Raw genomic sequence first — 26319 nt, forward strand, 5'->3', positions numbered from 1 at the left:
TCTCCATATACTGTAGATACAGTACGGTATGTGGTTTTGACCTCTTAGCACAATGGTCACAATTGACCCTTGGGCTTTGTGTTGAAAATAAACAGAAGAATTTCCTAATGCAGTAGAGTTTATTGGATAAGGAAATGGGCCAAAAGAGAATGTCAACAAAGACCATAGGCTATGGGGCTCCATCTTGCGCCACCCTTATCCCTTATCCCTAAACGTATTTGCCATTTTTTACTATTTTTAAAAACATTTTAAAATAGTTCAACTATCGATCTACAGCGAGACATTGTGAGCTTGTATCTGCTATTTGAACTATTTTAAAAGGTTTTTTTAAATAGTAAAAAATGGCAAATTAGTTTAGGGATAAGGGTTAAGGGGTGGTGCAAGATATAGCCCCATGTCTATGCTGACCAGGACTCCTCCATTGCAGAGGGAAAGGCACAGCATATGAAATGGTTTACATACACTGAATAATTTGAAGCAGTCAAGACATATTTTGTGATTTAACTACATGAAACATAACATCACTATTCTTGGGGCAAACACTTAGCAAAAAATAGCAGCTTGGTGTAGTAGATTTAAAAAAGATGACAGGACCAAGTATAGACCCCTTGGCAGAAAAAGCCCAAGAAATCTTTTTTTTTAAAGGGTTCATTTGGTTGCTAACTATCAAAATTTTACTTGGAAACCCCAAAAGGACCTTACATTGAAAACCACTGCTCTGGCACACCAAAGACAGACAGGCAAAAGACAATGATTTCTTGCACATTAGAACTGTCTATGATTAATATTATCTTTATTTACAGTACATAGAATGCTGTTAACAAAGTAAATTCACATTTAGAAAACTGTTAATATGACTTCATCGAATCTCTGATTTTCAAAGTATGATATGCTACAATAATTTACATTTAATTACAGCAAGGAATAATGATTACACGGTTTGGAGAGAATACTGTTTTAAATATAAATATTTCATCCACTTATGTACAAGATCAAAACGGAATCTGCTTGGTCTCATTTGACACTGGAGAGACACATTTTTACAGTAAGAAATATGGCATTATGCATAATTTCGTTACAAAAATATTTTGTTCAATCACTGCATTCATACAGCTTTAATTTATCTGTCTTTCAGGCCACAATTTTCAAGCACAAACCAAGAGCAGGTCGCAGCCTATCTTGCTATACATGCTTGTTACATGTAATTACACCAATAACTTTTTTAACTGTTGGAAAATGAAATAATAAAAGCTAGCTACTGATGCTACTGGGCATATTTCAACAATAGAAAGAAAACACTGCCATTCAAATATATACATTTTACCCAAATATATTTAAGTGATATTTACTTTGGTTGAATAATTTCAATATGCACATTTCCATATGGTTGCATCAGTCATCCACTGATGTCAGCTGCCTGGGTGATCCATATACAGTAGTCAAAGTTTTTTCATTTCTTATTTCTTTCATTCATATAGTTTAAATTCCAACAAATAGTCAGTAAACATAAATGACAATGTTTGTGATCTGTAACTTGGTAGCAATCACTGTTTGTTTCATGCGGTGTGCTTGATTTATAGTTTGTGTGCCGGTGCTCTGCAACAAAAATAGCAGATGTGTGCTTGTAGATTGTCTACACCAGTGGTTCCCAAACTTTATAGCCTGTGACCCAAAAGAGAGATTAGATGTTTGCCCGGGAACTAGTGAAAATAGTAGTTATACAAGCTCACAACGCTGCATTGTGAGCGTGTAGATCAGCCATTTTCACTACTCGTTTTCTAATTTATGAAATTTCTTTGATTTATCTTTCATTTCTTTATGAAAAAAATCTAAGATTTTGCTTTTTTGGTAATGTTTTGTGAAATCGTTTAGAAATCATAATTAAAAACAAAAATGTAGGAAACAAAAAATAAAAGGGACCCTTAAAATGTGTCAGCGACCCACAAATGGGTCCCGTGTTTGGGAACCACTGGTCTACATCTACTTATTTAAAAGCTTGGGCTTCGTAACCAATCAAGAATTTGCTGGTAACGATAACCCAATGACTCACCAACTTTGTGGGCACTGACACATCATGCAAGTTTGTGTTTTCTTTTCTGCTTTTTGGTATAGTTTGCTGGATTTCAGTTAGTGGTGTAAATAATACTCTGTGGGTCTTCAAATGCTTAAATACAAATCAACTAATGCTCAATATTTAGGATGTCAGAAAAACCAAGTAGATGTGATGTGATGATGTGACATAATGTCAGACTTTTTTGAAGAAAATGCCCTATTTTTATTTATGCAATAAGAAGCCAAAACATAATCACCAAAGCGACAAATAGGAAAAGTCGAGAGAGAAATTGCTCATCCATGTGTTGAGGCGTTCCAGGGGCAGCTGTATGACGCAATTAAGAGTTAAACAAACAGAGGTTATTGTATATCTTGGTAAAATATTGCACGATGTGTTGAGTTCAAAAACAATATATTATTGTGTAAAACATGAATACCTGGGGGAGGTCTTCCATCATTGATGTTGAAGGCTGTTGCAAAAATACCAAATGGAAAGGCACCAATCCCAAATGACATTTGGAATCCCCCATCTCCAAAACCAAATCCTTGAAATCCCTGAAATTTAAGTTACCGGTAATCAAATAAATAAGGTGACATCAAGTTCACACATTTCACCAATCTTTAGCCACATCTACAGGTAAAAAACGTCTGAGGAAACTATTTCACAACATAAGATGTGACGCAATATCCAACGCAATGTATAGTCATTCTCAAGGGACCTGTCTCCACATCACTAGTAGCGTCTAATAGATCCCAGTGGGAAAGGTCATTTTATTAATGAATTGAGTGCAAGTTTGCACTACAGCATCTGCAGCATCATCCAATGTAAGAGTTTCATCATGAATGTATAATGCAACTCATCAGCTAACATTACAGTTAGATCCAGAAGAAAATAGCCAATCTACAAAATCACGTGTGATCCCGGCACATTGTGTGGTTGTACATCTGCTCATTTTGAAAATATTTTAAATGTTTAAATGTCCAAAATTGGGATGCCGTGGTCAAAATGCTTAAATATAATTTATTATAAATATAATTTATAATTTTATTATTTAAATGTGATGATATAAATGCACCCATGGGAATTGGAAAACAATATAATAGTATGTGGCTAATGACGATGTTACAGTGGTAAATTATCAGGCATACTTACACCCCGATTTTCTGGCTCAGGCCTCTGGCCTTGCGGTCGAGGAGGCGTTCTTTCTCTATAACAAAGTTATTTGTTGATCAGACAAGAACAGCTTACATTAACATACAATACAAAAATTCTACGATTTTTCTGTATGTCTAGTTCTGAAAAACAATTGATAAGCAAAATAAAAATCTGATACATCACAAAATGATAAAACAATGTGGTCAGCTTCGAATTTGAGGCATGAGAGTAATTGTTATCTAATCGATTAATGAGATTTAGAGCCTTGTACTGGATACATGAGATTCAGTGGCATGAGTGTAATTGTGATTAATTGACACTGTACTGTACTGTACTGTACTGCCTCTCATCATGCACCTGTGCATCAGTACAGGTGCTACACCGTAGTCTGTACTGCACTGTGCTCGTGTTACACTAACACTAGAAAATCTGCTTCCCATCATGCACAGTGTGAAGCTCAACAGCGCCACTTTGTCACCTGTTGGTACCCTAAACAGACAGACCGACCGACAGACATAGGGACAATAGGCACATTGCTGTTCATTGGTGTGGCTGCACCACTCAAAAAAGGAAAAATCACACCTGTGTGAAGTGAGTGGTGCAACTCTGTGTGGGGGTGGGCGGAAGTTCCAGACCCACAGGAACGCACCCAGGGTGCCGGCCCGATTCCGACGAGCCGCCCCGCGTCCGAAACGGTTGAGAAATATAAACATATATAGTTAATATGTGCGTGTGTGTGTTAGGTTGCGCACAGGTGGTGAAAAACAACCATGCTGTTTTCGTGCTCAGACGCACCCAGCCACCCACCCAGCCACCCACACACACAGCTCCGTAAGGGAATGGTTGCACCACTCAAAAAATGTACGTTACCCACCTTGGGTCCTGTTGGCCTGTGCTTCCCCGTCCATATAAAGGGATAACTTTGTCTCTACTGATGCCAGCTTTGCATACTGGACACACCTGTCTGTTTGGTCTAGTCTCCAACCACTGAATTAAACATGAACAAGAAAAGGAACAGTCAAAGAGAGTTCACTGTTAATGTTTCGTATTATAGTTTTCCAAACCACTCTAAACCTGATGTATTAAATAAATAATTCAGATTAGAATCTATTTATTTGTTAATAGTGAAACAAATAGCAGATCTACAAGCTCACGACGCACCACAGTGTAACCCAATGTGAGCTTGTAGATCGTCAATTTTCACTATTCATCACACAATGAAGCATATAGGACTTAAGAATTAGGTCATTAAATAGGTGGATAGGAATTAGGAAAGGGAACAAGTCATATATAAACTCACCTGGTGCAAGCAAGGCCAACTGGTTGAGAGGCAAACAAAAGAGGGTTGGAGAAAAATAATGTTTCATTAGGGAAAACATGCAGCTCAAAATAAAACAGGTTATGTTATGCTATGCAAATGGAATAATTTGTAATAATCCTCAATCATCATACTTTATGGGGTGAGAAGAACACATTTTCTCTAAACTAGCTTGTATTAACCAGATCTGAACAATACAATCTAACCCAATTTCCTTAAACAATGTGTTCTTCTATTTTGCATCATGTACTGTAGTAGGCTAGCTGCATACATTATGAATATAAAATGTCTTGTGCTAATAATATAACTACCGGCATAATAACTTGATTAGTCGGTTAGGCCTATATTATTTAAATATATTTGTACACAGTATTTATTGTTGCTATTGTTTATAAATGCTCCTTCGGAATCAGACCATTTTCCAAATAGGTGCCCACACTTCCTGTATCCAGTAAGCCTAGAGTAGACTGTGTTTTAGGTTTGAATCAATACTATCAAACCACGTATTTTATCAATTTTGACATTTGCAAGTAAAAGTAAAGATCTGACTCAATCAAATACATCTATGATCTATGTATATTTGTACATCTCTAAATGTTCTGATTAATTGAAAATGGTGGACCCTGTTAGTATATTATTTATCAGTGTATCGTCCACAGTAAGTCTTACTGTCTTTGTATTGAGTTGTGCTTTCGTGTGAAATACCCATTCTGCAAACTGTTAATAAATACTTCAATCAATCAATAATAGTCTAACTTAACTATCAGATTAGCTCTGGTCCATAGCTCTAATGCGTTGCAACGCATTAGAGCTATAGATCAGAGCTAGTATCAGATCTACTCTGGCCTGTTACAGCAGATACAGTAAATCAATCTGGGAACATTCGCAAAAAAACAGACCAGTGAATGACTACAAATAAGTAAGGCTTAGTAGCTACCAGAAAAGGTGTCCACAAAGGCTGATGACTGCGTCCTTGGAGGTGTCCAGACATATGTTACATTCAAAGGTGCTGTCCTGGTTCCCTCCGTCCCCCCCGGTGGTGGACGAGCTGTTGGATCCTGCGGGGCTCGGGCTCTCGGTGGCCGCAGCAGCAGAGCCAGAGGCTGGAGAGGCGTTCGCCATTTAGATCCACTAACAACAAGAGGTATGCGTGGAGTGTTACAGCTAACAGCTGACCCCCAGCTCTTCAGAATATGTGCATACGAATCCTTCCAGTTCCTGAGGATTATGACTAAAGGTGAACACAACACAGCAAAGACGAGAATGAAGCAGGGTTGCTAATCAACACACACAGGTTATCTAAACAAACTACTATAACGACATACTTGAACGCTGTGAATACTGCTAACGTTAGCAGACGACGGTTTAGAACGGATCTTTCGTTCGCCGTTTTGTTGGTTAATTGTGTGATTAAAAACAAACCAAATATACACGGACCATTACTGTCGTCTTGGGTAACGCACGCTCTCTTCGACACACAATCTAAAGCTTTTAAAGTAAGTTAACATAATATTGTCCTTACAGCAGATTGCATCACAGCTCCAGAGTGGTACGCGTACAGTATGTTGTTTAGTGTATTTTTTTGCCCTGCTTATGTCTTCTAGGCAGAGCTTCCTGCGGAAGACACAAGGCAGCAAATTTGAACCAAACAGGGCAAAAAGTACCCGTGAGCGGGCCGTGCTCCGTGAGGGGATCGATTCGTGCTCCGTGAGAGTGGTGATCCGTGAGGGACCGGAAACTTAACTTTGGTCCATTATTTCTCCACTTGTTTAATAATACAATTGGTATTGTGTTTTACATCATTTTAATCGTTGATTAGTCACCTTTACAACGAGGTACAGCTTGTCATGACCACGCGTCCGTGGAATGAGCAACATTGCTAAACGTCTCCACTTTAATAATACCAATTGTGTGTGTGTGTGTGTGTGTGTGTGTGTGTGTGTGTGTGTGTGTGTGTGTGTGCGTACGTGCGTGCGTGCGTGTGTGTGTGTGTGTGTGTGTGTGTGTGTGTGTGTGTGTGTGTGTGTGTGTGTGTGTGTGTGTGTGTGTGTCTGTATAGTATTAGGGCTGTCAAACGATCACATAAAAAAAAATACATTACATTACATTTCTTAAAATTGTATTAGTCATGATCAATGATGTCCAAAATATGCCATATTTTTCTGTAGACTATATTGTTGTGGGAATAGAAAGATAAATAACCATACCAACCGTAACCAACCGTAGACCATCTTGCCAATCAGACTATACCAGTAAGACGCCCTGAGGGCGAGAAGTGAGGTCACGTGCACACATCTGCCTGGGTGACGGCAGACTGCTGGGCGAGCGCTGGTGCTTTGGCATGGGGGGGTCAGATCAACATATGGAATTAATTCTGTACTGGCCATGGAGCGTGTCTTGAGTGTACAGGGTTTGATGAGGGCCCAGGTAGGGCCGGGCCTTCATTTTTGGGCCTGAGAACTCTACTAATAACTTTGGGGCGGGCCCGTCTAGAGTTTGAATGGACAGGTATCAGTCAAAAGGGAAACATCGAAAATTGGAAAAAATTAAATATACATTGCGTGGCTCAATCTCCAAATTCAGTAAAGCATGCAGCCTTTTCTCTCTCATGTTGACCGCCTTACACTTGTGCCCCCGATTGAACCTGAATAACTGTCGCCTGACTGGCCAACCTGTCTTGTCTGAAATTTTTTATATATATATTTTATATATTGTTTTTATTGTTTTGTTGTGTTTTGAATGTTCTTTGGTTGTCTTGATTTGGAGTTTGTGTTTTGTTGTTGTGTGTGTTTTAGTTTTTTGTATTTGTCACTCTGTTTTTATTTCTCAATTTACTTCTATATTTGTAAAAAATGAATAAACAGAACATAAAAAAAGGGAAACATCGAAGAGGAAGGACGGGTGGGGAAGGATCAACATATGAAATGTCAGAACAGGTCAGCTCCATATATGGAGATCTAAGGGTTTGAGGTCAGATGTAGAGTTGCTGGCCGGCTCAGCTCCATATATGGAGATCTAGGTGATGATCCAGTCTTTTCCATGTATGGCTATCCAGGGTTTGATGAGGTCAGTGTCGCGATCTTATATCATATATGGAAACGGCCATATATGGTGGCGTGACGTGTCACGAGGCGTGATGTCATGAGGCGTGACCATATATGGAGGCATGACGAGGTGTGACATGACACACTTACTGACTGACTGACGGGAAATGCAGGTTTTCATAGTAAACAGTGGCCTACAGTCGCAACAACACATTCTTAAGAACTTTGTCCCCCATTGATTGATTGATTGAAATATTTAATATATAACAGTTTGTAGAATTACAGTACATTTCAAGCACAAACTCAATACAAAGACTGTTAACGTGAGAGGACGACCCAATTAAGCATTACACTTGTTTACAACAGGGTCCACATTGTTCAATTCATCAAAACATTTAGAGACATACAAATAGACACTTCTATGTAGTTAAAGAACAGAACAGGAATTCATCATAAGCAAAAAGGGAAAAGATACATATACAGTGAGGGGAAAAGGGGGGGGGCGGTGGGGGGGATTCAGATTTTACAGAGGCCAGTTTCGAATTGCAGCCATCCCCTTGAGAGCAGTTTTGAAGGAGTCAAGGGATTCACATGCATTATGGTCCTGTCACTGTGTCTGTGGTCTATGGTCTGGACAAGTATCACTTGTGTGGGACGGGTACGGGGTTATAGCAACTTATTACATTACTTAAATGCCTTGATATCATATGTCATATTCGACCATATAGGCCTAGCCTATTATTGCATATCATTTTATTATTGTTAGATTTGCATTTCTTCAAATATGCACACTTACCAACTAATAAGCTTTCAATTAAACTATTACCTACAACAAACTACATCAATTTTTTTTTAAAAACAAGCACGTAATTATGATTAAGCACAGCTGGTAGCCTACTATACACCCGGCATTTAAGCGCGCACCAGCAAGTGCGTGTCTTGCACGCGCATTATGTTGCGCGTGCGTGCATGTGCGCTTGTGCACGTGCAAGCGGGGGGGAAAACGCACTTCCGGTCCCTCACGGATCACCGCCCTCACGGAGCACGGTCCCCTCACGGAGCACGGCCCGCTCACGGAGCACGTCTCGTCTGCGATTGGGTGCCTCTCAATGCTGCTGTAAAGTGTAGTGTAAACGGAGAGGACAGACCAGACGTTCTATCTAGAGGGGCCCAATAAAATAGAATTTCCCTGTGGGATAACAAAGGTATACAGACGCTAAATAGTCTCTGGAAAGTACACTCACGTTTATAGTTATTTATCACACAAATAAAATCAATTATTCAATTATTCCGGTTTACTTGTGGTCGTTAGACGTAATAGGCTATGGTATGCGGGCTCCATCCACCTGTAAACTAAACAAATATGTTGTACTAATCATTGCAACTTTGTCAGATTATCGGTTCAACTTCAGGAAAATAAAATATCTAAATTTACTTCTGTAGCCTCTCCGCCGTCAGGACTCCTGCAGTGCCTCCTCGTGGCCACAGATGGTAACTGGTATATCTGCGGCTCCATGCTAATCTGGTGGGCGGCGGCCCACCCCCGAGTACACTTATAAAACTTTTGCTACAAATGGCAGCAAGAGCAAGCAATAGGCGGCGGCCTACATATGAACAATTGCAGCTCAAATATTTTCTACTGCAATGTGATGATGTGACACAGCTCTTTTTGTATATATATATTTCTTTACTCCCTTTTCATTCTACGTACATTTCTTAGTTTTGATTGTTTTGTTTTACTCTTGCCATGACAATGTGTTTGTTCATACCAATAAAGGAGTGTTTCAACCACTGTCACAGGTGGTGGCAGATGGGGCCCAATCCTTGAACAGCAACACATCTAGGACACAACCTCGAAGCTCACTCCAAAGTCCAAACAACAAACCATGCATGTTTCACCTTCCACCGTGACCTTCCACCAGGCCACCCAAAGTCTCCGTAAACGCAAAGTCAGGAGTTTGGCTTGTGATGTCGCCACTAAGCAAGGGAGCCTCGACAAGTCGACATTTACATTTACCAGATTTCTCAATAGACCACAAAATGTCCACTTAACCTCCATTTTCACTTCCTGAAAAACTCCAATGCAGACAAGATAGATAGATGCTTTCTAATTTTATTTGATATATATTTTTTGTAAATGGCAAACATTAATACATTTACTTTTATAAAAGTAGGCCTATATTAAAGTCTCTTCTGATTCCTCTATTCAAATTGAAGCCAAGATACAGGCACTGCATTACTGCATTCAGACACTTCAGACACATGCGATTATATATGGGCACATAAGCACATTTAATGATCGATGACTCTCCGGTACACTTCTCCCCATTTTCTGTGCAATTTCTTGACCTCCGACTTCCCAGTAACTGACAATATTGATGTATCGTCATTGATCATCAAAGATGGCTTACGGTTCTGAGTTGAAAAGAGCCATTAGACCTAGAGTTGTTTGGGGCAACTGTGCGACCATCATCTGCCATTGCATGTTCTATCTTCGACATGAAAGATCGCTTGAAGGTTTTCTTAAATTCATTACCAATGAACACATAGATAATTGGATTCATGAAGCTGTTTGCTGCAGCCAGAGTGCCTCCCACCTTTAGCCCAGTTTTAATTACTTCCAGGCTGTGTGGATGTAAGTCAAACTCAACAAGAACAAAGGTGTGATAAGGAACCCAACAGATGAAAAAGGACAGGATGAGTGCAGCCATGACTTTGTAAGGCTTTGTAGACTTGATGGTTATATTTCTCATCTTCATACACAGAACTAAGCAGCAAAAAACAATCACCAGAAAAGGAACCAGAAACCCACAAAGGAATCGAATCAGAGCCACTGCCTTGTGTCTAGAGACAGACTTGTACTCAGTGTAGCACTGTGTGACAGACCCATGGACTTTGGTTTGTCTATAGACCAGTGCAGGTAATGCCAGGGCTGCAGAGAAGGTCCAGATGAGGACCACCATTCCAGATGCCTTGTCCGGTGTCCGGTGGTTCTGTGCCCACACAGGAAATGTAATGATAATACAGCGATCAATGCTAATCATAACCAACAGGAAGACACTGCTGAACATGTTGAGAAACAAAGCAAAGGAGGTCAGCTTACACAACGCCACTCCAAAAATCCAGTTTGAAGTGGCAGCATAGATCGTATCCAAGGGCAGACAGGCACAGAACACAAAGTCTGAGATGGCCAAACTGAGGTACCAGGTGGTGTTGACAGTCCTTTTCATTTTCCAGCCAGACATCCAAATGACCAAAGCATTTCCTCCAAATCCAATCATGGATATAATGACATTGATTGCTACCAGAACATCAGTCCAAAATGACTTAATGCTACTGAGATCCATGACACCTGAAGATGAGTTGAAATTGGTTCCATTGTCTGAAACATAATCTTCATAATCTTCATAGTCTTGCAATCCTTCCATGTATTTACTTCTCCTAAGGTATAGAACAGAACTTGTAAATACATAGGAACATACACAATAATCATACAGCCCTCACAACATATAGGTTTGAAATATAATTTTCATTAGCCAGAGAACTCACCTTACTGTACAAAATGTAATCAATGTGAATGGCAGCTACCACTACACTATATGTGCTTAGAATCTGTGCTGTGCTTAATAGAATCTCCCTAAATATGTGCTACTTCTAACTTCTGCTTCTGGAGGTTGGTAACTTGCGCAATTTATCATTTATAGCCCTTTTATTGAATTATGTTCAAATCTTCACATCTTGAGACTAGTTGAGTAGTTTTGAAAGCGTGTTTAACTGAAAATATTATTATTATTATTATTATTAATAATAATACTATAGGCTATATATTTTTTTGTATGCCTATATATGCCTTTTAAAATGCCTATAAAACTAAAAGTATAAAGAAAATGATGTTTTAGGGCTTGGGAGAATGTTTTGTAGACATGGTGTTGGCGAGTTGACGAGTGGTGTTGGTGATATACCTCACTTGCAGAGACCAGAGACATCTGTGGGCTCAAAAAGGATTTGTTGGTTGATTGATTGATTGATTGAAACTTTTTTGTTATAGAAAATAGGGTAGGGCAGTGGTTTTCAACCCTTTTCACATTCGGGTGAAAATACATCTGAGGTATATTGTGTGTGTGTGTGTGTGTGTGTGTGTGTGTGTGTGTGTGTGTGTGTGTGTGTGTGTGTGTGTGTGTGTGTGTGTGTGTGTGTGTGTGTGTGTGTGTGTGTGTGTGACTCTGCGTGTGTGTTTACATTTTCCCTCACTGGCGCGCACTAGCCAATCACACACAGTCAATGGAAGCCAACAGCCATTGCCAAGCAAGCTGACTAGCTGAGCGCTGAGCGGTGTCTCCAATGCTCTCCAGACTCCATAGCACGCAGACATCCAGGAAAGTGCGTCACTTAATATTTTGATAAACATGGCGGGGGTACTCGCGAAGAAGTGCATCAGTCCTCTTGTTTTTCTTAGGAGTAGAGTTTCTGTTCCGGAATATATTTCCCAGTGCTGTTACCACGAGAAGGTAAATGTATTAAATTATAACGTTGTTGTGACATTTGTTTTTTTTTGTCGCACTCACGCACAGTGAAGAAGACAAGACATCAACCGCTAGTTACGGTCAATGTCATTTGACAGGACATTTAAACCTTTAAACATTTAAAAGGTATTAGCCTCGGTATCCAGGCTTTTATTTTCGTTCGCATTCGGAGTTAAACCAGTATGGAGTTATTTCGTTTAGATAATAATAATAATAATAATAATATATATACTGCTTTGAACCAGAATAATGTCTTCTTCTTCCCCAAATGTGATGGCTTTATCAACATAATTCAGTTACAAGAACCATCCATGATGACTTCGGCCAAATGATGCAACATGTCATATAGGTTTAGGCAGTGTATTTCAATCTCATAGCATTAGCCTACATAGGCTACATGGTGAATTGATGGGCTATTTCAGTTCTCACTCTTCATGAAAGTTTAGGGATAAAAAAAAAACTATTGCAGACAGGGAAATTCAAGGCATTAATGATTATTTTTTTAATAATTCTATCAAATAGCCTATAATTTGTATTCATCAGAAATCTTTAGGCTACATGTTAGAAAGTAATTTGCTTCTAACACTACTAAGTATGCATGCTTTGATAATCCATAGTTTAATCTTCAGTGCAACATAACATTGCAGTGCTACTGAGACCCAACATCACCCAACATCAACTGATAAATGCATATAGGATATAGGGCTAATAATTAAGTTGTAGCCTACTGTAATTAGATTAAATATAGATTTAGAAACAAATTACTAATCTATCTATATCTCTAGATTACTAATGTTGTTTACTATTCCCCTCAGTGAAGTCGATTCATGTATGTAAATTGAGACGGGTTGCCTTGTATTATCATTTGTTCAACCTAATATAATAATTTTGGGATATGTATTTTCATAAACAATTTAGCTATCAGCATCAACTGACAATACTAGGTTAGTGCTGTGTACATACATGTGCATTTAACAATGCAGAAAGATTTGCCCATCATTATGTTTGTGTCATAAGCGTAAATATCTTGCAAAGTTGCAGCACCGTTTTCAGAATGACTCAGCAGAAACTGGGGGAGAGGGTAAGTTCGGGCGGAGGACAAATAACTACAGCAGACAATGGAATCCTCTATAGGCTACTAGTGTTTTAGTTTCCCCTTAAACAATGCTAGTTTCTAACTACAAAAACAGCAGCATCCTGTAATTTGTCATCACCGGACGGTATATAGCCTCAAGAAGGGGCTACACAAAGGGCAGTTATTCATGTGATGTATCGCATATATATATTAGTCACTCTACAAGCTCACAATATGTCAGTTGTTAGCTTGTCAATTTGTTATCTTCGAGCCTAAAGTTGAAAAAAGAAATCCAAAAATAGGGTTATAACAGGTTTATAAGAGAATGTCTTCCCTTTCCACTGTCCCAAGGTGGTGGATCATTATGAGAACCCAAGGAATGTTGGAAAATTGGACAAGAACTCCAGGAATGTTGGTACAGGCTTGGTGGGGGCTCCAGCTTGTGGTGATGTGATGAAACTTCAGGTATTTCTTTAATTATTTATCTTGATAAATATCATATTCAAGGTTTCTCCTCTAAATACAGATTTTTAAAAATATTAAATCTACAGTACATCTGGATGTGCTTGATTTCTGTATGAGGTCGCATAAGCTTTTCAAAATCATGAACAAATAATCCTTCCACAGACAACGTGGACCTTTTATATCCAGTGGCATGTTACATATTGGTGTAACTGTATATGTATTCTAGCACTAACTTTCGTAATTTAGGCATTTTTTTATTTTATGATTCAGGCTATTCATGAAAAAAATGTGATGCGTAAATGTATTTTAGCAAACTGTTCTTTCATCAAAAAGGAATTGTCACTATTATTTTCAAACATTGGAAAGATTGTGTACACGCACTGTACGCACTGTACATAATTAGATAACAATTATGTATAGTAAAACAAGACTTTATTCAACAGATCGAGGTGAATGATGAAGGGAAGATTGTGAATGCCAGGTTTAAGACATTCGGCTGTGGCTCTGCCATTGCCTCAAGCTCCCTGGTGACAGAATGGGTGAAAGGCAAATCTGTGAGTACACACACAAAACACACACACACACACACAAAACACACACACGCACAAAACACACACACACGAACAATGGAATTGATCGTGTAGTTCATGTAACCTCTTTTGTACAGGTGGAGGAAGCCTTGACAATAAAGAACACAGATATTGCCAAAGAACTCAGTCTTCCACCAGTCAAGCTTCACTGCTCTAGTAAGTCTGAATCTGAGTGTGCTCATTTGATTTCTTAAATGTTTCAATGTTTATAAGTTATACACCTTATAGTGGCTGTATTCTGTTCTAGTATGCTCATTCAGGTTTGTATTTGCTCCTTTCCAGTGCTCGCAGAAGATGCGATTAAGGCTGCCCTGGCTGATTATCGTCTGAAACAGCAAGAAGACCAGCAGGTGGCAGTCACAGCCAGCAACTAAAAGGAACACGGCATCATGCATTCTACTGCCAAGAAGAGAAAGCTTTCTATATTATTCATGCACACTAGCACACATACACCCTGAACCACATTTAGACAGCACAGTATTATTTAATCACTGTGGCACCCTGGTTCTAACCCTTTCTTAGCCTGTCACAGCCTGTCACAACGCACAATGATCGGGTGATTTGTACAAAGTAGGGGTGTAACGATGTAGTAACTATGAAAATATCGATTTAAATAAATAAAAAAACAAAGTATATCGATATGTAAACAAATATCGTATCGTATCCTTCTGAGTTTGTATCGTATCGTTTTGCAATGTAAATAATCAATTAAAAATAAATAAAAAGATATGTTTAATCACTTTTCCATTCCATATACCGTAATTTCCGGACTATAAGGCGCACCTGAATATAAGCCGCACCAGCCACATTTAGGGAAAATCCCAAATATGTGTATACAAGCCGCACCGGACTATAAGCCGCAGGTGGCCCCCTAGTGGCCGTTTCGTTAGCTCAGAGCCTTAGATGGCTCTGCGTTAGCTGTAAAAATCCATAGATAAGCCGCACCGTTGTATAAGCCGCAGGGTTCAAATCATGGGTAAAAAGGTTTACAGTAGCTACAATTGGTCTATCGAAAAATAGACCATAATGAACCAATATCGTCCATGTATCGTATCGTCAACCATGTATCGTGATACGTATCGTATCGCTGTAAAAAATATATCGTTACACCCCTAGTACAAGTCATGCCTTATCTCAAAGAGTGAGAGCAAGCATATGTTGCAACTTTAAGAATGTCTTGAAGAAGTAGTGGTAAATATTGATTGAATATATAGCCACACACCCTAAGCACTGTTTCTTTGTGTACTATAGTGCACTATAGGGACCAATCGTTTGGCGGTTGCAACTAAGATTATAGAAATGCATCTTTGGAAACCTATATCAATACTCAACAATAGTGTTTGTTTTTCCTGAGTTCTCTGAACTTAGAGTAAATAAAATTAATCTAAAATGAAGCTGGAGAGTGTAACAATTTTCTTTTGTTCGGATTGGTGGGATCAGCAGCTAATCATACTGTTGTGTATGTTATTTTTCATTGGATTATTTTTCTTGAACAGTTTATATTGGGGCTGGGCAATGTGGATAAAATCTAATATCACAATATTTTAACAATATAATAAATAGCAAAAATGTATCTACAAGCTCTTAACTCGCCATCATGCACTCCTTGTACTCCTCTGTTTCTTGTTTTTAAACATTTAATATTTAACACTTTTGAAAGTATAAAATTAAGGCCAAAACAATTAAAACCAGGAAAATACATCATAGCACAGAATGATATCCAAAATCCCAGACGATATCTAATCTCATAATACATTATCGATATGCCCAGCCCTAGTTTATATTGAGCATGTCCAGTAAATAATAATTGTTTTTCAATCCATGATCAACAGGCTATAGCTATAAGGTACAAAATGAATTCTGTTTCGAACCGATTTCCAGCTGTTAACCACACCAAAGGGTCACCATGCAACTCCTTGGGTCCAAACGGTTGCAAGGAGTTAACGCCGTCTTGACCCTTTGGTGTGGTTTGGGCCAATGCGTTGAATCACTATAGGGTCAACGTTCAACAGGACATATCACACACCGCAGGGACAACACTAAAACCGCCTTGACCCTTTGGTGTGGTTAGGGCTTAAGAAACATTCCCATTCCCAACAAACCCATTACCATCCTGTACAAAGAAAAGAAAAGGCTATTGGAGAACCTGATTTGGATAGGGACACATAATCTGATGTCACTAATGCATTGTCCTGCATGTGACAGGACAATGTAAATATTCATTATGCTTACAAATTCTTCTTGCTGTCTCACCTTGTCTTCATCCAAAGATTGTAACAGCTATTATTTTTTTGACCCATTCATTTGATCAATGAATCAAAGAAAAGTCTACAAGATCCTGTTGTATGTAGTATTGTTTTGTCAAAATAGAAAGTATTTACAGAGCTGTCATGTTGTTTACCTATAAAATAGTCTGTGGTCGATTCCAAATGGAAGTATCCTTTGCTAGAAAGCAGTTTTTTCTCCTGTGATCAACTGAAGCACAGGAGGAGAGTCTTTGTGAATTGATGTGGGACGTTGGTCCTGGTGAACTTGTGAGGCAACAGATGCAGACTCATCTGAGACATCTCTCTCTAGGCATGCCTGTTCTTGAGGGATCAGAGGCATCTCTGGGCTGATGACTGCTCCAGCCACTTCCCAATCCGACAGCTCACATTGCACGTGTTTCTCAGGTGTATGGCTGTCCAGAAGGCTGTTATCTCTTTCACTGTCTTCAGGACTATGCTCTGCTGCTTTCTGACTGGAGTCCTTTGCCTCACTCTCATCAACAGGAGTTTTGTTTGGTGTCCGTAGGTTTTTAGCCACCCTCATAATATCTGCCTGTAACTGCTTTTGAGAGTCCATTGGCCCACTTTCCTGACCAATAGATGGCTTTTCTGGCACTTCATTAAATAGCTTGGTACCTCCAGTCTTGTCCCTCTGGTCCACATACATTTTTGGGGGGAATGATGAAGGGTAGTAGGCATTGACCTTTTGCCTGCGGCTCATGAAGACTGCACCACAGATAATGAGGAGAATAACAACGAGAAGGGTGGTGCCAACAAGAATAATGAGTAAGTTGGACTGGAGGAAGTCAACAACTTGATACAGGAGTGTAGTTTGGTATTCAGTGGCTGGGCTAGTTGTAGCCAGTAGTGAAGAAGTGGGGACCAAGTAAGTTGGCCCCTCTGTATCTGCACTTCCCTCATCTGCAATGTGGAAAGGGAGGGTTGTGGCCAAACTGCTGCTGGACCATAGAGCCACAAACAGACCAATCAAGCGAAGCGCCATGAGGGACATCATTCCATGTAGGATCTGCAAATAACACATCACACATCATCACTAAATTATCTGTGCTATGGTGATGCTTTATTTTATTCCTTTGCACCAACGATGGAATAACATTGTGAGTAATTGAGTAATATTGGATGGTTAATAAAGTATATCATTGGGTTTTTTTCCCTCATATATACAGTATATATTTAATTTCAGAAAAATAATTCAAATAAAGCATTCCCAGAACTCAAACTAAATTCAGATTTACGCAATCAACTGAGCACACATGCTGTTGCAGGACTAGCGCTTTCATCCTGCAGTGATGGAAGTAGCACTGCATTCACATGTTTTATTAAAGTAAAAGTATCAATAGTGCAATGTAGATATATACACTGTGACAAGTAAAAATCCTGTAGGCTACTTGATTAAAAGTACAAAAGTATTGTGTGTCAAAATATGCTAACAGTAAAAGTACTCATTGTACAAGTTCAAAATATGTAAAAAATCTTGTGAAAATAGCCGATCTACAAGCCGACTTGCAGATCTGCTATTTTCAAATAGCCGAAATATAATACAGCTGAATTGGTTAGTGTGTTTTGTAATAATCAAAATCTACAAAGTAGGCCCAGGCAGTGGCGTAACTGTCTGGGCACCCGACTGGTAATCCAGTCGCAGTGTGCCGTGGGTTCGACTCCGGAGCCCGACACGGCCTTGGCCCTTTACTGCATGTCTTCCCCCATCTCTCTCCCGTTTCCTGTCAGCCTACTGTCTGTCCCTTCAAAAAACCAATAAAAGGCGTAAGCCGCAAAAAAAAATCTTAAAAAAAAAAAAAGAAAGCAACTACAAAGTAACTAGTAACTAATGCTTTTTCAGATAATTGTAGAGTAAAAGTACAATATTTTCCTCAGAGATGTAGTGGAGTAAGTAAAAGTATTGAAAATCTGAAATACTCCACTAAAGTAAAAAGAAAAAAACCTCAAAATTGTACTTGAGTACAGTACTTAGTAAATGTATGTAGCTACTAGCTACTTTACTGTACACCACTGCTTTCATTTTGATATACTGTAGTAGTGTGGGTCATTAGGAGGACTTTCCTGGGACTGTCTAAGAACCACAGATACTACCCCTTCATTCTTTTTCCATTCCATCTGTGTCCAAGCTGGCTCACAGGAAGGTCTGCTCGGCACTCAAGAGATCGCACTGGACTAATATTGTCACATCACATATACTGTACATGCAATGAACCACTGTCATGAATCATTTAAGAATTAATCACATTCATTGTCTGGTGATTTCTGATATGCTGAGTTTTGGACTTGATGACTTTCTAAGCAGTAATAAGTTATGACAATATAGCTTACGTGTGTAGAAATATATTAAGTCTATGACTTAACTTTTGTCTTTGGTCCAGTTTAAAGTCTGAAATTGAATTGACATTAAACGTAGGCTTAATTGAAATATTCTGCTCTGAACTGAATACATTGCTGAAGGCGTACTGATGCTGTCATCCCACATAGTGCTTATGTTAGTTAACATCATGTGTTGTTACACTTTGGTCTAAAGCTTCAGTGGAAAAAATCGAAACAATACAGAGCAACAATGAAAAGGCAGTTTGAAATAACCATTTATACTCACCACAAAATATCACCACACACAAAGGAGTCTTCTCTGGAGCTGTGAGTTCAGTTGAAAATGGTCTAGGAAAGTAAACTGAGGGAGAAGGAAGAAAAGTCGTTTGTCTGTTGTACCGTGTAACTTGTACAGTTTCAGATTTCAGGCTGGGGCTTTCTCTGGATGGTGGTGCAAAAAGAAGTTGTTAGCCATGAAGACAAATCCCTCCTTCCCTCTCCAATGTTCTCCTCCCCCTATGTCTTGCAGTTCCACAGTGAGTGGCTGTGCTCTGGCCTACACACAGATTGTTCTTGTTAGGTAGGAGTTTATGAGGCGCAGTGGGGGCAGGGGACTCCTGCTCTCCTGTCCTGGCACTCATGGGTAGGCAATGCCAGAAACAATACACAGACAAGAGAAATTAAACAATAGTTAATTCTGTTTTGGGTATAAGACATATGTAATAACTTAAATAATAACGTAATAACTAAAAAGCATTGTGCTACTATAACGCACATTCTGCCATTGATTTTGTACAAATCCTTCGGGTCAGGACATCACATGCAGGAGCATTAGTACACTGTACAATGCACAGTATTTTTGTTTTACACAAATGCAAATGGTTGATGACATTTCAACATCTCCTTTTTCATTCCCCATCATCAGTAGGCTACTTCTACACAACAAAATCCAGAGTGTTCATTTAACACAGAGTGCATACAGATGGACCTACCAGGATTAAATTAACACTCTGTATGAGGGATGATCATATGGCTCCTCTGACTGAAAATGTGGTCCATACTTTTTACCTCTTTGTTTCCGACACAGACGAGACACTGATGACTTGCAGCCGACCTGCCTTGGTATAAATAGTTAGGCAGCTCTTAGTGACCAGCCCTCACAGGAAAGAGTTAATGTTTCCTGTTCAGACATAAGCCCCATACCAGCTCAGAAAAGGTGGAATTGAGAAGGGCACATGCTGAAGGTGTTCTTTCAAACAATGTGAAGGGTGTTCTACAAAGAGGCATCGAATTAAACATGAGCAATGTGTGACCACTTTGGGAAGAGTGAATGTGCGCAAGGAAGTCAAAATGAGTGTGTATGTTTATGAGTGCATGTGTGTGTCTGTGTATGCAGACTCAGAGGTAGCCTAATGCAGTTTTAGCTTGTGTATCTGGCAAGTATACAATGTTTGCAATCAATCAAGACAAGTCTAACTTTATATGGTCAAGAAGAGGACCATGAGTCATGAGATGAGGTCATGCATTCTCAGTCTCCTAAGTTCTGGTCGATATTAATTTGATTGAGTTGAATCTGCTCTCCTTTGAAAATCACATTTAGAAAATGTACACAATACACAAGAATGCCAAGAAGGTCAATATTTGCAACTGGCTTAAAAAGTAAGTCACTTTCAATGCACATAATCAACCATTTCCTTGTGTATAGTCCACTTGTGTATAGTCCACTATAAGACTATAATAGTTAGACAGGAAAGGACTGAGTGAAGTAAACAACATAGCTGATCAGACTTCCAAACTGAAGCACTGATATGGCTATTGATACCTATAAAGACATACTCCGTATGCAACAAACAATTATGCTTAAATATTCCGCACTCCGCCATGCGATGATGTTGAACATAACACATTGCATTGTGACATGTTTTGAGCTTGTAGGCCTGCTATTTTCTGGCTTAATCTTTTTATGTTTTAAGTCTTTTGAAGTTGTGTTCAATGATGTTAATGAGACAAAGCTGAAACTAGAGGCAAGAGGCATGTGTTCTTCCTCAAACATGGGCTCCAGATCCCTAGTTTCCTTTTTCAAATGAAAGGAAGTGAATATCAATTTGAGCCAAAGGATAAATAAAGGCCTTTCATGAAGCCAGACATCTGGCCCAGGGTCATGAGTTGTGGTCTCTGCAGCAGTGTTTTTTATTTTATTTTATTTTGTAGAAGATAATTTACCCTAAAATTAACATGTAAAAACTTGCAATTGTTCATCTCAGTATTAAACAAATTAGGCTATCAACATAATCTCAATTGACCATAACCGCCCTTCCCGTCTCCCGTTATGTGAAATACCACCAGGGCTCAGTACGGGTTATGTTCCAAACATTTCTTTCATTTTTGTTCTCACCCAGTTTCATATTCACTTTAATCTATTCCCTACACAGTAAAATCCGGAGTGCTAAGTTATTTCTGAAAGTATAAAAATGAACCTGTCAAATGTTAAATTAACAGGATAGGATAGGATATAAAACATAGCATTTTATATCCTACCTACCTACCGTTAATGGTAAACGAGCACGGAAATGTAACGTATGATCGGTTCTGTCTTTGTGGTTTGTCTCTTCCTTCCTGGAGTTGGGTGTGTAGGTTATAGCCAAACAAACAACATCAGACAGAAGAGGAAGACATTCAAAGAGCTGAAACAATTTTATATTCACAGAGGTCTAGATGAACCGATGCCCAATTCAGACATCCGAAACGATATAATGCATGTACAGTATAAACAAGATGTCTTCATTTCTCCATACAGGAAAAAATAAACGTTATAAGTTTGTAAATACTATTTGGGTGGCACAAGCAGGTGGTGCTATGGGCTGCTATGTGGAAACGCAGCATAAGACATGCACTGGGATCTGAAGGCAGTTAGGTGTGCATCTCAGCAACCCATCTCGCAGAAGTCTAGTCTAGCGCATTGTAAAGGGAATCGACGTCCTTGCTGCTTGGCTTATAAATACCGACAATAAGCCACTCTGTCTGACCAGTGACCACACTTTAAATTGTTTGTTGATGCAGCTTAATTCTGACGCAATCTAAACAACACAGTCATTTTCTGGAAGGAAACTGTTCAGAGTGAGGTTATCGTCCATATCCCCATCACTGTCATACTCTGTACTAGGCAGCAGGGCTCCATTGCTCCTTGGATTAGTACCTCTCCAATATGGGACGTTGTTTTCGGGCAGCAAGCCAGAGATACACACAAGCTCCATCCCTTGCTGAGACTCCCTGGTGCAGCGGTAACGATACTTCCTGGCTGACAGCTTGGTGCAGAGGATAACAGTAGAAACCATAAAGGTAGTGCCTATCAATGCCAGTGCTGCAATGGCAATAAGGCACTGGTTAACTACACCACTACGGTGGTTTGTAGAGCAGGGCTGGAGACCTTTCTCAGAGGGTTTCTCATTGGGGGGTAATGATGTTCTAGCTGTTGGGAAGGATTTGGTGGTCCTCCTGGGTACCAAAGGGAATACTGGCACAGAGGAATTGGTGGTGGAGTTAGATGTTGCAGAAAAAGGCAATGTTGTTTCAGTGGTGGTGGAAGTTTTTGTGACGGGGGATTTTGTCTTTGTAGAAGCTTGAGGGTGAGATGTAGAAGAGAACTTGTTTTTTCTGAACACTCCCACAGAGGATTTGGTGGAGGTAGGAGTGGGAGACAAAGTTGATGTTCCTTCAGTGGCACTGGAAGATGGAGTTATTGTGACAGGGAACTTTGTTGATGAATGTGATATCTTCATAGAAGAAGACTGGGAGAGAGATGTAGAGGAGAACTCTGCTTTGGTGGACATTTCAGTTATTTTTATAGGCCATGAAGTGGTTTTGCTGTAGGAAGATATCGATACTAATGTTGAGTTAGTAGGAGCATTGCTGAAAGTGGTGGTAGAGGCTGTAAAGGAGGACTTTGAGGTTGAGCTAAGGAGCAGGGAAGGAAGCTTCGATGCAGCGGTCATCGCAGAAGGGCCAAGCGATGTAATGAGAGGTTCTTCTCGACTTAATGGCTGAACTGTGGGTTTCATGGTTTCTGTAACTTTCAAAGGAGTGTGAGAGGACACCATTCCAGCAGTCACTGCGGTTTGGGTGTTGCTTGTGTCTTCAATTTCAGCTGAGAGTGATACACTGCTGCTTGCTGTAGCCGGTTTTGTAAGAATACCTGCATTGTTGCGAGTGAGCGTGGCTTTCAAGTATCCAGATGAGGTCTGCTGGTTTGTTTTATGAGCTCCAGATAGGGTCAGATGGCTGGCTGTCTCACTGTGGTCCAGCGGTTTAGCAGTGATACTACTTCTGCTGCCCTCTGGGGTGGTAGAGAGAGACTGTACAGAGACCAAAACAAATAGCCAGAGCAGTGCTGGATCCTTCCTAATGTTAGCTACCATGGTTCAGAGAGAGAGAGATCTGAAATGAGAAAACACAAATTACTTTTACTGGTGTTAGTAAGATATGCGCATGATTATCTATTCTAATATAAACAAATGCCTATAAATGCCTATGCCAACATTCCTATTATATGGGTATAATCACCTGTATATTTAATTAATTAAATAGGGTTCAATTTGGGCATGCCTTTGCTTTTGATCTAGGCCTAGTGTAGGCTATATGCCCTCTGGTCATTACATTTTATTGTAGTGTCAAATCACAAGTGTCCCTATTATATTTAATTTCCGCGATTTGTCATATGGCAAATTATATAGGGCTTAAGTGGTTACGAAAACTTTTGTATCTTCTTTTTTTGCATGTCACAAACTTGTGATGAAATAGTCTTCATGGGGAAATAATGAAATAATCTTTCTTCATCCTAGGAGATATACAATACATGCAACCATTTATTAAACTACCATATTCCGAATTTAGAATTTAGATACAGACTTAAAATAATGTTAAACAGGTGTACACAAACCCTCTTGGACAGAACATGTTACCAACACAAGCAATATCATGCAAACAAGAAAACAAAGAAACATCAATATAAGTAAGGGATGTGTTTAAATAGATTTCTGCCTATGAAGCCAAATAGGAAAGGAGGGTTAAGATCCATTAACTATGGATATTTTCATAATATGTCACATTTATAATTAATGTATAAAATGTTTAATGGTCAGTTTGGAAACAAAAACAATCTTTAACCTTTCAACAATACAGCAGGAAAAAGGATCAATATACAAACAACTTAAATCTTTTCTGAAACAAACGTTACCTTTCTGCCTTTCTGATGGAGAAAACGGAGGTGTTACATGCATATGTAAAGTTGGTTTCAGCTCATGCCAGTGATTCTAGATCCTTTGTGCATTTTGAAGCAGAATCTACCTGATATCAGAAAGAGGAAATGTTGACGGCTTTCAATGTTATCCAAGTCAGAGATGAAAAGATATATTTTCAAGAAAGTGTCTAAAAACAATAGGCCTACGTCACAATGACGAGAAGGATTCTAGACTGCTCCATTCATTTCCAGCAAATTGTATATATAGGTTACAACTTCTTTCAGAAATAAATCCATTATATCATTTAGCTAATTTAAAAATGTAATCATGTCTATTGGTTTATTTCAACGGCCTCACTTGTCTTACCTCAGATGTAGAAGTAAAGTGTTGAGTTGCTGCAGTATATTGCACATGTCCGCCCCGATGAGCGGATTGTGAGGGAGCAGGAAGTATACTCACTTCTTTAAAAGTTACTCAACAGTCTGCCAGTCAGAGATATGGCAGATATAGCAACTATTAACTGAAATGCACAGCAGGAAGTCAATACACCGGAAAGTGCTTCACAATAATAACTATAGGTACTACTGAACCTAGATAATTATGATGGTGTCTGTAGTGGGCCCTGGAAAATATGACAGATTAGTTTCTGTTTTCAATTTAGTCTTACATTCTTTAAAGTGAGTTTGCTAGGTTTGTTTAAAGGCTTAGTTGGTTTAGTTGGTCCAACATTTTACTGTGTAGCAGTGTGTCTATTAGTCTATTTCAGCACAAGTGTTCATAGGTGGCATACTAATGACATATGTCCATACCTGGGTAGGCACCGCTCACTTTCTTTCCCCTTAAATTTTAGTGTTCTATTTAGTTTTATAAATAAGCATTAAAAATAGCATATCTACAATCTCGCAACATCTCCCTATTGTAAACAAGTGTAATGCTTTATGGTGTCGTCCACAGTTAACAGTCTTGTATTGAGTTGTGCTTGAAATGTAATGTAATGTTTCAAACTGTTAATAAATACTTTACATTTTTTAAGCATGCAGCTCATAAGCCCAAATCACACCAGTTGCAACTTCTTGCAACTCAAACGGTTTTGGCAGAGCTTTATATAAGAAATTCTCTCCCTCTGATTTTGTTTTCCGGCGTTTTGTAGACACACTTAATAGTCAATTAGATGTTTTGTTTTAGTAAATCCTCATTAAAATATTAAAACATATGGTAGTTAATTTGAGGGGGGGTTGATACAAGTTTTGAAACTGGTCTCCACGGCAACCACACGCTTCCTGCTGCTGATGAGTCAAACTGAGCAGCTGTTGGAAAACATTTTGGTAAACTAAAATCCTGTATATGTTTGTCTGGTTTACCATTGACTTGCTAATCATTTTCAAAGTTCAGAGTTCCCAATTTTGGACAGGTAAAAAAAAATAACAACTTTGGAGAAATTGCTGCAGATCTACAAGCTACAATGCGTTGCTATACCAGTTATGAGATTGAAGATCAATGTTTGTAATTGTTGACTCCGCCAGGTATGACAAATCTTGACAAAGTTATATGCAATAGTTGTACATACTGTATTATAAATGTACATTGTATATGTCTAGCATTCAAACCAGCTACGTCTATTTGCAATGCTCTGGAAGCCTCTCTGACGTAAACTGTTAAATTAAATGTGCAGAGTATATTAGTAAGTAATAGTATCGTTATATTTGTTTATACATAGCTTGGGTGGGTTACCCTAACCCGGCCTTTAAACAATACTCAGACACAGAAATGCCTAAAGAAACAGACCTTGGCTTCAGCTGTGTTTACCAATCAGTTTACCATGTCAAAAGATATCTGCTAACAATGAGAAAGGTCACACGGTGCGACGTGTCGCGAGCTTGTACATCTGCTACTGTATTTTCGGCAGCCACCTCAGACCATTGTAATGTCGAGTGAACAGAACAAAGCGAAATGTGTAGTCGTCTTCCGTGCATGAAGCATTAGAATATATTTAATACAGATTTTAGTACAAATACAGAAAAATAAAAAAGGAACATTTGCAAGTGAAAAATGTTTATTGTGTAGACAGCCATTTGTTGGGGGGGGGGGGGGGGGGGGGGTGAAAGAGCCGAGTGAATGATTCCTTTCCAACACCACACGTGCACTGGAGATGTTAACCTCATGGCTAATTTCATGCTCTGTCATACAATGGTGTTGCGCCCTACAAGCTCACAACACGTCTTGATGAGGTGTGAGCTTGTACGTTTGTAGTTCGG

At 39.2% G+C, this 26319-nt stretch overlaps 4 protein-coding genes across 8 annotated transcripts; all 4 read right to left on the reverse strand.

The window, feature by feature from the left end:
* Window positions 1-788: 788 nt before the first annotated feature.
* rnf185 (ring finger protein 185) lies at window positions 789-6110 on the reverse strand. 4 transcript variants are annotated; one of them, XM_083794147.1, is made up of 7 exons: window positions 6049-6110; window positions 5464-5757; window positions 4509-4527; window positions 4083-4195; window positions 3206-3260; window positions 2490-2607; window positions 789-2377 (listed from the first exon to the last, which is right to left on the reverse strand). In XM_083794147.1, the coding sequence occupies exons 2-7, from the start codon at window positions 5646-5648 to the stop codon at window positions 2280-2282; spliced, it is 588 nt and encodes a 195-aa protein (XP_083650273.1). In that variant the 5' UTR covers window positions 5649-5757; window positions 6049-6110; the 3' UTR covers window positions 789-2279. The 4 variants fall into 4 exon arrangements, with proteins under 4 accessions (XP_083650273.1, XP_083650276.1, XP_083650274.1 ...); XM_083794150.1 differs by having other exon boundaries at window positions 5464-5657; window positions 6049-6109; XM_083794148.1 differs by having other exon boundaries at window positions 5464-5744; window positions 6049-6086.
* Window positions 6111-9679: 3569 nt separating this feature from the next.
* On the reverse strand, window positions 9680-11172 carry LOC310879463 (chemerin-like receptor 1). The gene is made up of 2 exons (XM_083794175.1): window positions 11120-11172; window positions 9680-11011 (listed from the first exon to the last, which is right to left on the reverse strand). Exon 2 carries the CDS (start codon window positions 10996-10998, stop codon window positions 9967-9969), a length of 1032 nt encoding a protein of 343 aa, XP_083650301.1. The 5' UTR covers window positions 10999-11011; window positions 11120-11172; the 3' UTR covers window positions 9680-9966.
* A 3581-nt stretch (window positions 11173-14753) lies between these two features.
* tmem119b (transmembrane protein 119b) lies at window positions 14754-19680 on the reverse strand. Its single transcript, XM_083793190.1, has 2 exons — window positions 19114-19680; window positions 14754-17517 (listed from the first exon to the last, which is right to left on the reverse strand). Exon 2 carries the CDS (start codon window positions 17503-17505, stop codon window positions 16669-16671), a length of 837 nt encoding a protein of 278 aa, XP_083649316.1. The 5' UTR covers window positions 17506-17517; window positions 19114-19680; the 3' UTR covers window positions 14754-16668.
* A 1822-nt stretch (window positions 19681-21502) lies between these two features.
* LOC310879128 (uncharacterized protein) lies at window positions 21503-24494 on the reverse strand. 2 transcript variants are annotated; one of them, XM_083793569.1, is made up of 3 exons: window positions 24431-24494; window positions 24061-24166; window positions 21503-23261 (listed from the first exon to the last, which is right to left on the reverse strand). In XM_083793569.1, exon 3 carries the CDS (start codon window positions 23240-23242, stop codon window positions 21905-21907), a length of 1338 nt encoding a protein of 445 aa, XP_083649695.1. In that variant the 5' UTR covers window positions 23243-23261; window positions 24061-24166; window positions 24431-24494; the 3' UTR covers window positions 21503-21904. The 2 variants fall into 2 exon arrangements, with proteins under 2 accessions (XP_083649695.1, XP_083649694.1); XM_083793568.1 differs by having other exon boundaries at window positions 24061-24170; window positions 24431-24487.
* Window positions 24495-26319: the final 1825 nt, after the last annotated feature.

This window comes from Protomyctophum parallelum, assembly GCF_964188405.1.
Source record: "Protomyctophum parallelum genome assembly, chromosome: 21".
NCBI classification, from domain to species: Eukaryota; Metazoa; Chordata; class Actinopteri; order Myctophiformes; family Myctophidae; genus Protomyctophum; species Protomyctophum parallelum.

Bases quoted from the DNA above. Each gene is read 5' to 3' on its own strand.
- rnf185 (XM_083794147.1), bottom strand. From the start codon at position 5,648: ATGGCGAACGCCTCTCCAGCCTCTGGCTCTGCTGCTGCGGCCACCGAG. The intron at 3,261-4,082 runs GTGGGTAACGTA...ACTTTGTTATAG, and splicing joins ACAGGCCAACAGGACCCAAG to AGAAAGAACGCCTCCTCGAC. The intron at 2,378-2,489 runs GTATTCATGTTT...TGCGTCATACAG, and splicing joins TGATGGAAGACCTCCCCCAG to CTGCCCCTGGAACGCCTCAA.
- LOC310879463 (XM_083794175.1), bottom strand. From the start codon at position 10,998: ATGGAAGGATTGCAAGACTATGAAGATTATGAAGATTATGTTTCAGAC.
- tmem119b (XM_083793190.1), bottom strand. From the start codon at position 17,505: ATGATGTCCCTCATGGCGCTTCGCTTGATTGGTCTGTTTGTGGCTCTA.
- LOC310879128 (XM_083793569.1), bottom strand. From the start codon at position 23,242: ATGGTAGCTAACATTAGGAAGGATCCAGCACTGCTCTGGCTATTTGTT.